General features: G+C 43.8%; 1 protein-coding gene across 10 annotated transcripts in view; it reads left to right on the plus strand.

Moving 5' to 3' along the window:
- LOC147033545 (protein bicaudal D homolog 1-like) overlaps nucleotides 1–10436 on the plus strand; it is a 45897-nt gene extending 35461 nt beyond the window's left edge. For 4 of the 10 annotated variants that reach the window (XM_085855081.1, XM_085855094.1, XM_085855149.1 and 1 more), the window contains 2 exons: nucleotides 961–1112; nucleotides 8339–10436. In XM_085855081.1, coding sequence (XP_085711207.1) covers nucleotides 961–1112; nucleotides 8339–8864 — 678 coding nt within the window. In that variant the 3' untranslated portion in view covers nucleotides 8865–10436. The remainder of the gene's footprint in view (nucleotides 1–960; nucleotides 1113–8338) is intronic. The other 6 variants (XM_085855124.1, XM_085855113.1, XM_085855141.1 and 3 more) reach the window with 6 other exon arrangements.
- The last annotated feature ends 2655 nt before the right edge of the window (nucleotides 10437–13091 follow it).

Here is a 13091-nt window from a genome sequence, read left to right on the forward strand (position 1 = left end):
TATTGGTGTCTTTTTAAGCTCACCGGGACTTTAGTCCAGTGAGCTTATGCGATCGAGCAGTGTGAGTCAGTCCACAACCACTGCAGTCATTATCGCTTGAATGAAACACACGATTTCAATCAATTTTCACCACAACCTTCATCAACTGTGATGTACTAAAGTTTGTTCATGGCATTAAAAAAACAAATCAGGATCGAAGGTGGTTTGCGGCAGGTTTGAGTGACTGTTGCTCCTGATTCAGGTGAGATTCGGGACGCATGGTCCTCTCTTTTATTTTATTTTTCGATCTGTTTACAAGACGTTGGTTTCCTTCTGCTGCTTTAGCAGGTGAATCTTTCTTTCTGGAGTTTCTCCAGCAATTTGCATTGGAACCTTGCTTCCAATTTGGTCATAGAGTGGCTCTAATAATATAGATAGTAAGAAAACGTATTGTACTCGATCACATCTGAAGGTATGTCCACATGTCCTTGAGCTATCTAGCCTGGGTTTAAAGCTAGAGCCTGCTATAAACTGTCACACTGGTGTTTTACATGCAGGACCATTCATCAATGTGCACATCGCCCATCATTAGGTGGATGTTAGGCTGGAGGACCTGTCAAGCAGACAGCGGGAGGATGATATTCCATCGGCACTTGGATTTAGTCCAGGTTACAGGCCCTCTATACAAACACATTATGGACCAATTGATCCACACCTGATGGCAGCTCACTTGTGAACAGTGGATCATTGTGTGCTGTCCCATCATGCTTTTTTGAAAATATTTGCACGTCATGTACAAATATGTGGACATCAGATATTAAGCGATGCATTCTTCCCGACAAGCTGGCCCAATGTTGGCTTGTCAGGAAGAATGCACAGCTTAAAGTTTTTTTGTTTTTTTTACCACGGGCTTCTGCTAGAATAACAATGTATAAAATATAACAATAACACTTGTGTGTTTCTTCACGTTGACCAATACAGACAGCGGAGACTACCCTCGTGAGCCTGAAGAGCAAGTACGAAGCTGAGAAGTCAATGGTCACTGAAACCATGACGAAGCTGCGCAGCGAGTTGAAGGCCCTGAAGCAGGATGCTGCCACGTTCTCCTCACTGCGTGCCATGTTTGCTACAAGGTACGACGGCTCCTCCAGCTTGTGGAGAGAAATGGGTTTGAGATTCAACAAAGAGCTGCTTCACATTTCCTTAATCGGCCAGTGTCTTTCTCTCCGGCTACATGGTACGTAGACAATTGCCTTTTGAAAATGCCTTCGCATTGGCTGGCTAAAGTATATCAGTGCATTTTATTATAGGTGATCGAACTTTTGAAAGGGCTGAAATATTCCTTTACAAAGCGAGCTCATTTGTGGAGAGTACTCTGGGTGTTAATCCTCGAATTGTCATTGGTTCTTTCAGGATCCTTTGGGATTTGATAATCACCCTCGCCGGAGGAGGCATTGTATTTGGGTCCGTTTATCTGTCTGTCTGTTTGTTTGTCCCCACACAGCTTTCGTGTTTTTCTCCGCAACCGCTTGTCAGATTGAGACGAAATTTTTACCATTAGAGCAACTACTTATATGGAATGTTCTATTGATAATTATGATGTCATAGGTCACATGGTTTGGCAGGCATGTTGGAAAAACGGAAAAACTTTGGACCTCTGTATCTCTAAAACTGCACCAAGGAAAAAATTTAAACTTGGCACATGGCAAGTACTTTTTTCATGTGGAATTCATTGGATTTTTGATGATGTCATAGGTGCCTTCGTTATGACATCATAATTGCATATGTAGAATGCTATGTAGGATCAGTATGAAAATTTTGAGGGTCATCTAGGGATAAAATGGTCCGCAGAAACAAAAAAACATTTGATGACGTCACCGGTCACATGATTTGGCAGCCATTTTTTTAATTTTTTTATTTATTTTTTAAACCTTCAAAAATCTGCTTCTATGAAATTTTTTTTTTTTTTTTTTTTTTTTTTTTTTTTGTATACCTTGGTCGAGGCTCGTATGAGAGCTAACACACAACTCACAGCAAGGAGGCATGAGACAAGAGGGGTGGGAGTGGAAGGGACAAAACATTGGGGAACAGACACAGGTGAACTGTGGAAGGGAGAGGGATGGGGATGGGACGGGGAACATGGCGAGGAGAAGATGGACATTACAGGGACTTTCAGGAAGGAAAGCAGGAGAATTGAAGGAAGTGGGCTTGGGTGGATTATCGGGGGTAGAAAAGATCGAGGATTTGGATGGGGGAAGATAAGAGGTGGTGGTGAACAGCTGTTTTGAAAGCCTGGAGGGAAGAATGGGAAAGAATAGAGTGAGGAAGTTTATTCCAAAGGCGGGAAAAAGAGGAATGAAAGAGTGAAGATGAGCAGTGATTCGTGATTTTGGTAGTTTTACCAGAAGGGGGTTGTTGGCGGACCTTGAGCGCCCCAGTGCAAATGTGGTTGGGACAAATCGCAGAGAGAGCAGGGGGGGCAAGGCTGGAGAGGAGTCGGTAGAAGACAGAAAGACCACCGACCAACCTGCGGTGATTGAGTGAGAGGCCCAAAGACTCAGCTTCATTGCGGGAGATGCCAATGATCTTAAATGCCCTGGTTTCGACAGCGTGAAGTCGAGAAAGGTGGGAGGCAGGAGCACCAGCCCAGAGGGGAGAGCAGTACTCCATCAGGCTACGGACAAAAGCTTTGTAAGTGGTCAGGAGCTCAAGAGGCCGAGGAAGGACTTTGCACGACGGAGGATTCCCAGTCGGCGACTGTCTTTTGAGGCGAGGTTGGAAATGTGACTTTCCCAGGAAAGGTCATGGCAGATAGTGAGACCCAGAAGCTTGAAAGAAAAGACTTCTTCCAGAGGATTGTTGAGAAAGTGGATGGGGGGGTTTTGTAAACGGTCCTTTCGAAGAGACATAGTGAGAGTGTGAGATTTGTGTGGATTGAAAGACATGTTCCACGTGTTGGACCAGTTTGTGATTTTATCCAGATCTGCAGTGAGCGAAGAAGCTGCTGCTTGCCGGTCTGAGGGATGACAGATGGTACGGCAGAGGGTGGAGTCATCGGCAAAGAGAAATAGAGGATTTTCCAGAGAGTCCGAGAGATCATTGATGAAAACCAGAAAAAGAACAGGGCCCAGAACGCTACCTTGAGGAACTCCAGCCTGCACAGGAAGAGGGGATGAAAGAACCCATTTAGGGCTACACGTTGACTGGGCATAGGAGAGGAAGTCTGCGAGCCATGAGTGGAGATGGCCTTGAATACCATGGGAAGAGAGTTTGGTGAGTAGGGCAGGGTGCCAGACTGTGTCAAAAGCACGTGATATGTCCAGGGATACGGCTCGGATTTCCTGTCTGGCATTGAGGACCTCCATCCATTGATGGGAGAGCAGTAGCAGCATATCTAGGGTAGAGTGACCTGGTCTGAAACCAAATTGATGATTGGAAATCAAGCCATTGGAGAAGAGGAAGGATTTCATGTCTGAAGCAATGATGGATTCCATAACCTTGCTGATGATTGGGAGAAGGCTGATTGGTCTGTAGTTACAGGGATCTGTTTTTGCACCTTTTTATGCAGGGCAGTGATGTTAGCAGATTTCCAAGCAGATGGCAGATGACCTTGGGAAAATGAGAGGGTGAATAGAACAGAGAGAGGGTGAGCAAGAGCAGAAGAGCAGGCTTTGAGGACACGGGGGTTGGTGCCGCCTGGACCGGTTGCAGAATCTGACTCGAGGTTTGAAAGCAAGCTCTCCACCTTGTCAGGAGAAAAGGATACAGAGTCCAGGGACAGTTGGGTGCGACTGGGTAAAGTGGGTAGAGATAGTGATGGGTTTGGGACACAAGATTTAGCTGCAAACACCGAGTTTAGACATTCAGCTTTATCACGTGTGGAATCAGCAGTGCGGCCATTTGAGGTAAGGGAGGGGATGGAGGGGGAACATACACCAGAAACAGATTTGATTAAACGCCACCAGGATTTTGAGGAGGGAGAGAGGTTTGAGAGTTCAGACTTGAGATGAGAAAGATGTTGTTTTCTGGCTCTCCTGAGGGTAGATACACACTTGTTCCGAGCTTTTGTGGAAAGAACTGAGATTGCTCTCAGTTGGGTTTGCTTTCCATGAGGCAAAGGCAAGTTGTTTCAGGACAACTGCCTCACCACAAGCTTCAGTAAACCAAGGGCGGAGGAAGGGTAAGACAACTGAACACGAGAGGGGATAAATCTGTGCATGAGGGAGAGCAAGTTTCTTTGAAAGAATTCCCAGGATGAGTTGATGTTTGAGAAAGTAGTGATAGGAGACCAGTCTGTAAGTTTGATGGCTGCTCGAGACCCTGCCAGTCGGCTTGAGTGAAATGCCAGACTCGACGGCGGTGAGGTGGTTCTCTGATGACAGCCAGAGAGATGTCCACTTTAACAAGGACGTGGTCAGAAGAACCAATTGGAGCGAAGGAAGAGCAGCAGATATTGTCAGGGGAAATTTGTCAAAATCAGATCCAGAAGAGATGGAGTACCATTGGTTGAGATCCGGGTCGGGAAGTTGACCGATTGAGTCAGTCCCAGTGAGTCACAGAAAGCTTTTGCTGATGTCCCATGGCAGGTGAGAGAGGTACCCACACCTAGCTAACTGGCGTGATGACAATTGAAGTCGCCACATAAGAGGAAGAGAGAGTTTGGATGAGAAGATAGAAGATGGTCCATGTTTTCGGAGAGTGAGGTGTAGATGGAGTCATCACTGTTCGGTGGACGGTACAGTACACATATAAACATGAGGTGGGACTGGACGGGGCGCCGAAGCCAGAGGTATTCCTGGGCGTGTGGGGGAAGGAGAGCAGTGCAGGGAGAGTGAGGAATAGAGTCTTTGATGAAGAGAGCAACACCTCCACCAGGACGAGGCTCAGGTCTGTCATACCGTAAGAGGGAGTAACCAGGGAGAGATACTTGGGAGTCAGACACGTCTTGGGAGAGGAAAGTTTCTGTTAGGCAGATAATGTCTGGTTTGTCAGTGGCAACCTGCATGGAAAGATCTGAAAGGTTTGAGCGAAGGCCCCGGATATTTGAGGTCCACACTTTTAATGAAGAGGTAGGGGAGGAGGCTTTGGGTGCAGGAGGTGGAGGGGGCGGGGGAGGGTAGGACGAGGGACGAGGGGGGGGAGGTAAGGAGGGTTGCTGAAGGAGTGTGGGGTATTGCAGAATAGCGAGGGGAGGGGGCCGAATGAGGAGGAGAAAAGGCTCTGTGGTGCTGGGAGAGAGGGGACAAGAGACAAGGAAGATGGCAGTTGAGGATTTGAGGAGGTGGAGTGAAGAGATGGAGGTGAGAGGGCAGTGGAGGGAGGCAGGTTGGTGGATGAGAGGGGGGCAACTTAGAGAAGGAAGAGTGAGGGGGATGAAAGGTGGGAGAAAGGTGAGGGGGAATTTTTGAAAGAGGTGAGAGGGAGGCTTGGAGGGAGAAGAGTGGGATGGTTGCTTTGAGAGTGAGAGTGAGGGGTGAGGGGGTGAGTTGGCACTGAAGTTGGAAAAAAGAATGGTTGATGGAAAGCGAGCATCCATGGCAAACTGTGGTTTTTAAAAGTTTTAGGTCAGAGATGCGATTTAACACAATTCTTGATGGATGCAATGAAGGCGAATTCAGAGCATGGAGAGAAGAAGCGCTGTAATAGTTGGATTTTTTAGGCAAGGAATGAAGGAGAGGTCGAATGAGAGCAGTCTGTTAAAATAGCAGAAGAGAAGTATCAGAAACAGTAAAGAGTACCACATGTGTGAGAGAGCAAGATGAAGCATTATAAGATCGTTTTTGTTGTTAATATTAATGTATGAGAGAGTTCAACAGATTAGGTCATGGAAGTGTAAAAAAAAAAGAAATCGAGGAAGACGAGGAGGAAGTTAAGAGGAAGAAGTAGCAGAATCGGGAGAAGGTGAGCGTGTTGTTGTTGTTGTTGTTGGGTATATTTTTTTTTTTTTCTTTTTTTTTTTTTTTTTTTTTTTTGTTAAGAAAGAGATTATTTGTGAGAATGTGGGTTGTTTGGAATGTGTGGTGGATGAAAATTGAAGGTAATGGGGAGGATAGAAATTGAAGGAATGGGGAGAAAAAACAAACAAAGAAACAAAAAAAAACGATCGAACACCGAGTGGAACCGGTAGGCCTCAAACCTAGGACTAGGCCTCAAACACCAAGTAAGAACGTCGACATAAATACTCACAAAATAGCACGATTTTTGAAACAAAACCGAACTAGGAACACACATTAACATGTAGACTAGAACTAGGAACACACATTAACAGGAACACACATTAACACACAAATGGCTCAACAGATTGAGGCAAAACTTTACAATTATGACCACCTATCCATGAGGAACAAAATGTTCACACATGTGATATCATAGGTCACATGGTTTGGCAGACATATTGGATTTACCCTAAAACCTATAAAAAAAATCTTCTTCTCCAGAACGGCTGGACAGATCGAGGGGAAGCTTCACAAAAATGTTCCCCAAGCCTAAGGCATACCAGGGTATTCATGAATAATTGATGTCACATGGTCTGGCAGCCATATTTGATAAGGACAATCTTTAAAAATATTATATCTCTTGAACCGCTTAATAAATCGATGTGAAACTTCACGATTTTGATCTAGTAGTGATGGGAAATGTATGTTTTAAATTTCAACCAGATTGGATGCATGGTCTGGCAGCCAGAATTATTTAATTCATAAATCTGGGTTCTTTTTTATTTTTTTTATTTTTTGAATAAGACTCACTTGGCTGTTCCTGGATGGTTTTGAGTGCAGAGGAGTAGCAGCTGAAACGTGAATCCTATCCACGTTCCTCCTGATGACTCCATCTTTGCTTTTTGCTTGTTTGGGATCCTTCTGATTACTCCAATGCAGGACTGTACGTACTTGGTCTTTCATTTGATTTAAATTGAATTCATTTTAATCCAGTTCCAAATTCAATAGAACGAATAATAATAAACGTCATGTGTCAGGGTCAGGTGTCCAATCAAAGCAGAAAGTCTTGGTACCCATCATCACTACCAGCAGTTATAAAGTTGCAGTTATAGTTATGTCTCTCATTAATGACATAACACACCAGTACACAAACACCACATAAAAGAAGTCCTGGCAAGGGTCTGCAATCTCTAATTGCTCTTTTTCTTGTTAAGAATCTGTTTAGATTTAAGGAGGTAGGAGGAGCAAACTATACCTTTCCTTTACACCATGTCCTTGGGCTAGCTAAATAGCCTCGAAGTTGTGCACTCTCCTTTGAGTTGTCAAGCCTGAGTTTGCCTCTCAACCCAGGTATAAGCCATTATCCTCGTGTTTCGCAGACAGGCCGATCCATCGGATGGACATTAAAACTGTTCAATATCCGAAGACACCCCACCTGCTTCCATTAGTTTATCGACAGGAAACCCAGCTTCCATTTTCAGAGTTTCCTGGGGTCGCACCAGCCTTGCAATCATGGACTTGTGGAAAGGAGCTTTATTGTCAATCAACAACATCCATTGTCCCTTGTTGATATAAAAATGGATAAATAAGATTCCTCACAAAGTCTTCAAGCCATTCCAGTGAGGCCATTCAACATTCAGTCAATCGGGGAATGCTTCCTTACAGAGGGGTGGAATAGAACTATCAATAAAGATTGCTGACATTGAGCCAGAAGAGTCTTAAACATGGAGTAGCATAATACTGATATGTATGGAATCAGTAGGATGTTGATTGAGGTATGTTACCAGGCGTGGGAAGCAGGGAGAACCCGATGTTTCAGGCGATAACTGTTCATCGGAGCAAAATTGGCACGAGCCTTCACCGGCAAGACGAGTTCTTCATTCGAGCGCAACATTACACCTGTTAGCTCCAAAAACTTTAGAGACATTTAACAACAAATCTGCAACTTAAAAAAAACAAAAAAATTAAACTATCGATGACGGCCGAAGTTTTGTGAAACATGACTGATCGATTGAACAAACGGAAAAAAAGAGGTCACACAATGATCAGGAGAAACGTCGTTTTAGTTGCTCGAGTGTAACGTCCTTTACTTTGTCGTCATGTATGAGCCATGACCTCGAGGCTATCAAGCATGCCGAGGGTCGTCGCACAGCATTATTAATTTATTTTGGAGGTTTGTGGACAAAAATAGGCCGTGCGGTCTTTCACCCGCTTGTGGTGGTGTGCTTAATAACAACGTTCTCGATCCCTTGAAATTTTGTTCTTCACAAGCTTTACATATCAGAATGAGTTGAAGTTTGAGGTTCAAGTTGTGAATATGCATTGCATAAGCAATTTCTTCGATACATATCTTGAGGAAAACCTCAAAATCCAAGCAAGCTTTCCAGTCGTTTAGCACATTTAGCGCCCATTGTGGCTTGCAGGGTCTTTGGAGTTTATCATTGTTCCTCTTACGCCACGGCGGTCCGGCCCAGGTGTGACGAGTACGTATCTCAGCTGGACAAGATGCAGAGGCAACTGGCCGCCGCCGAGGATGAGAAGAAGACCCTGAACTCGCTGCTCCGCATGGCGATACAGCAGAAGCTGGCGCTGACACAGCGCCTCGAGGACCTCGAGTTCGACCAGGAGCAGTATGACCGAGAAAAGTCTCGCTCCTCTCGGAAGAAGATGATGAATCCAAAGGCAAGTCATCTTTTTGTTTATCGAGCATTTCCGTTTTGGAGGTTTGCTGTTGCTGGTTGGCTTTTGCACAACTTGTTTTCTGTTGTTTGTTTGGATCACGAGCTCGACTGCTCGACTCTCATCAACCAACCATTCTTCCCAAACCTGTTTTCACCCTTGTCATCATCTCTCCCCCCCCCCCTCCCTCTGTCATCCCCCTATGTGCCTATTCAGCAGCAGCTATCCCAGCATTACGTACTCGCCATTCTAACTAACATTTTCTCATAGATTGTCAGCAGTCTTATAAAGCCCTGTCGTCCCAGCACCCAGCCTTAAAGGACGGCGCTACCTCCAGACATAGCAGGTAACTGGAAGTTCTGCTCGCTGCTCCGACTTAAGGCGGGGACTTCATACCTGATCACTCGAGTGTCATTTCTGCTGGCTGTGAAACTGCAAGCTTTCCTCGCAATGGGCCTCATCATCTTTAAAAACTCTGCAGTGCTTGCTTCATCCCCTTTATGCACACCACATCACAGGTTCCTTGAGGAACCGCATCTCATCAGATGCTTTTAACTCGATCTCGGAACGTGGATTTTTTTTTTGACCTTTATGCTACCCGAGCATCCACTTCTCTTCAACTAGGCCAAGGCCCCAGCTTGCTGTACACCATTAACGTATGCACCTATCACAGGTCGAGGCCTTGGATCGGCTTGTCAGGAAGAATGCACCGCTTTGCGTACACATCGACTGTGGCCGTGTACCGATCCCACACAACCTTTCCATTATCCCCATGCTTCCATAATTTCCCATCCGACAAGATGTCTAAACCTCCGAGTGTTGCCGTGTTGTTGTTCTCTGCGAAGATGTTCATTTGAAGGGTCACTTTGATCCTGGCGTTTTGCCTGATGGTCGGAGCTGAAAGATAACTTGGCTTTTTTCCCATTCTTTCCATTCCCTCACCCCTCATCCATCGTTCATTATTTATGAAATGCACAAGAGCTGAAGGCCATTGTGGGATCCGGATCGAGATGACACATCACGGAGTATCCAGCTTGTCTGCCCATCTACTGTGCCAGCCGGTTGGTGGATAATACATCCGACATGCCCGAGGGGTAGGGGAGAGGGGCTTCACGACGGCACGGACTCACCGTGCACTCTACAACGGGGAAGGAAAGGAGACGCACAACAAAGAAAAGCACAAGCTCTCCAGATTGAGGCTCCACCTTGTCGTGGAGGTTTCGTATTCCAAGGTACTGCCGAGGAGTGATTCTCATCTCCTTCGGCTGGATCAAATCTCCCGGGCGTGGGAAGGAATTTGCTTCCATCGAACCCTTTGTGATCCGAAAGTTAAATGATGCCTGTGGTTTTACCAGATACACGTTGCATTCGCTTTTTAAGTTTGTAAAACAGTCCAAACAAATTTGAATTCGTTTGTTTATCAAGTAATTATCCTAACAATCCCCATTCCTCTCCTCACGATGCTGCTACTTTGACCACATCATTTGTTAATATGTTTAAGTTGCTCGTCAGACCACTTCGAGTGATGAACTAAACTTGAAGATTTTGTCCTGGAATTACAACAAGCTTTTGAGGGCTTGAGATGAAAATCTTACCTCCATTTAACTTCCGGCCCAAGCTGCTGTTCCGGTGGACAGGTGCACATTGTAATATAGCTGCAGATTATTATATTTTGGTCCTGTTGACACGATAGGACGTGCCGGATGAAATGGCCGCAGGGCCTCGTGTTGTGGCCTGCATTGGGCGAGGTATCCGTATGAGAGTGTAGCGATCAACCAGAACTACCGTGTACCTACAATGGCAGTTTTGCATCACGACGATTAAAATGTTTGGAAAGTTGAACATTGTTCTCACTTGTTTGCCTTTTTGATATTTGGATCGGTGAACTCTTTCCTCGCCTCCTGTTAGAACGTGTCCTTCCACTAATTCATTCCCTTTGTATTTTTTCAGAACGTGCTCTTGCAGTAATTCATTCCCTTTGTATTTGTCAGAACAGCACCTTTACACTAATTCATTCCCTTTGAATTTTTTTAGAACGTCTCCTTATATTAATCAATTCCCTTTGCATCTGTCAGAACGTGCTCTTACAGTAATTCATTCCCTTTGCATCTGTCAGAACAGGGCCTTTACACTAATTCATTCCCTTTGAATATCTCAGAATGTACCCTCACACCAATTATGGGCACATTTTTAAACATTTTTTTTTTCGATCCTCGTGGAGGATCTCTCAGTCTTACTCACGTTTGTTGTTCGTCATCTTCTTCTTGTGGACTTTTTTGTTTCACAGTCTACAGTTTTCATCGAAACTTCCTGAAACTTGGCATATATATGTAAAAATACCCTGTGCAGACAGTAACCATCTCCGATTTTGAAAATTCCTCCAAGAAAAAAATATTATGATGTCAAAATATTTCCGCTAATGGAAATCGCCTAAAAAATTATCTCCGAAACTAGGCAAGCTTTTTGAATTCTGTTTGTGGGAATCTAACAGGGCATTAGCAGAGATGAATTACCGCACATATGATATATCACTATGACGTCATATCAATTTTATGACGTCATTCCTATTTTTTGACATTTTTTGTTTTTTGTTTCATTTGTTTCACAGCCCACAGTTTTCATCAAAACTTCCTGAAACTTGTCATATACAGTATATGTAAAAATACCCTGCGCAGACAGTAACCATCTCCGATTTTGGAAATTCTTCCGAGAAAAAAAGTTGATGTCATAATATCGCCGCTAATGGAAATCGCCTATAAGATATATAACATTATCTCCGAAACTAGGCAAGCTGTTTGAATTGTGTTTGCGGGAATCAAGCCGGGCATTAGAACAGATAATTTATCACAAACCTGATACATCACAATGACGTCATATTCGTTTTTATGACGTCATCATTAAGAGGACGAGGATCTTAGCTCATTTGAGCTTGTTTATTTTAATGAAACTGGATGTGTCATCAACTTTGGTAGTCCAGCATATGTTGCCCTTTTTCACTCAACAATGAACAAATTACAACTGGATTTTTTTTGTTTTTTACCCACAGTGCATTTCTATAGGATCCCCAAAACACCGCACAAAAAAAAACCGGAAGAAAACTCTGTTGTGGAAATCCTTACAATAATTAATGGACTGGTGTTTGTTGGTTTGTTTGTCGTGCTACTCCTCCTACAGCTCTGGGCTGATTACATCCAGACTTGCTACATCGGATCAGCATGACACCAATTAATGTATAGGGGTATTTTTTTGGTTTCAGCTTGGTTTGGTTTCCAAAGATAAAAAAAATACCCCTATACAGCTTGGTTTCCTACCACGAAGCCAGTTTGCAATCCAATTAGCGACCTGTCCAGCCACTCCACAAATCCTCACTTTGGCAAACAACCTCCGATGTGATACCTTATCAAATGCCTTCTAAAAGTCTAGATATACTTTGTCCACTGCCTTTCCCTCATCCACCAAATCCACCTTCCTAGAACTTCAAAAGATTTGATAAACAGGAACTACCTTTGGTAAACCCATGCTGACTACCTTTAATTAGTTTTTACCCTCGCCAAAAGAGAGGGTATTGCATTTGGGTCCGTTTGTTTGTAACTTGGCTAAAAAACTTTTTTTGACAAGTATGCGGTGTGAGTGTGACTGTGTGTGTGTGTGTGTGTGTGTGTGTGTGTGTGTGTGTGTGTGTGTGTGTGTGTGTGTGTGTGTGTGTGTGTCCGCTCGCCTCCAGCCCAAACCGCTTAACCAATTACGCTGAAATTTTCAGAGATTAATGGCACCGACCCTGCGACGGTCACACATTGAGGTTTCATAAAATTTGGTCGGCCGGAAAGGTCTACGTGGGCCAAAAGGCCAATTTCAGCCAGATTTTGTAAAAATCCTGCAATTTCATCTGATTGACTTTAAATTTGAACAGGATTTGCATATCAGGTCAACGAATTCAACCACCTATAACTATTGAGGTTGTCTTAGGTCAAAAGGTCAACATAAGCTATAAGTTCAACCAAAAATAGGCTAATTTTTTTTAATTGTTTCTAAAATTGTCAATTTCCATCCGATTGAATTGAAATTTGAAGAACGTTTGCCTATCAGGTCGCTGAATTCAACCACCTATGGATTTTGAGATCAACATTGGGCAAAAGGTCAATTTGGGCCAAATTTTCTAAAATTGTCAATTTTCATCGGATTGACTTGAAATTTGAAGACCATTTACACATGAGGTCGCTAAACTCAACCACCTATTAATTTTGAGGTCATCGTAGACCAAAAGGTCAACATAGACCAAATTTCAAAAATCCTAAATTTTCATCTGATTGACTTGAAATTTGAAGAGCATTTGCATTTCAGGTCATTTAATTCAACCACTTATTAATTTTGAGGTACACATTGGACAAAAGATCAAAAAGGGCCAATTTGGGCCAAATTTTCTAAAATCCTCAATTTTCATCCGATTGACTTGAAATTTGTAGAGCATTTTCATGCCAGGTCGATGAATTCAACTAC

This window comes from Eptatretus burgeri, chromosome 2 (assembly GCF_056783735.1).
Source record: "Eptatretus burgeri isolate ZD-2024b chromosome 2, Ebu_testis_v1, whole genome shotgun sequence".
NCBI lineage: Eukaryota > Metazoa > Chordata > Myxini > Myxiniformes > Myxinidae > Eptatretus > Eptatretus burgeri.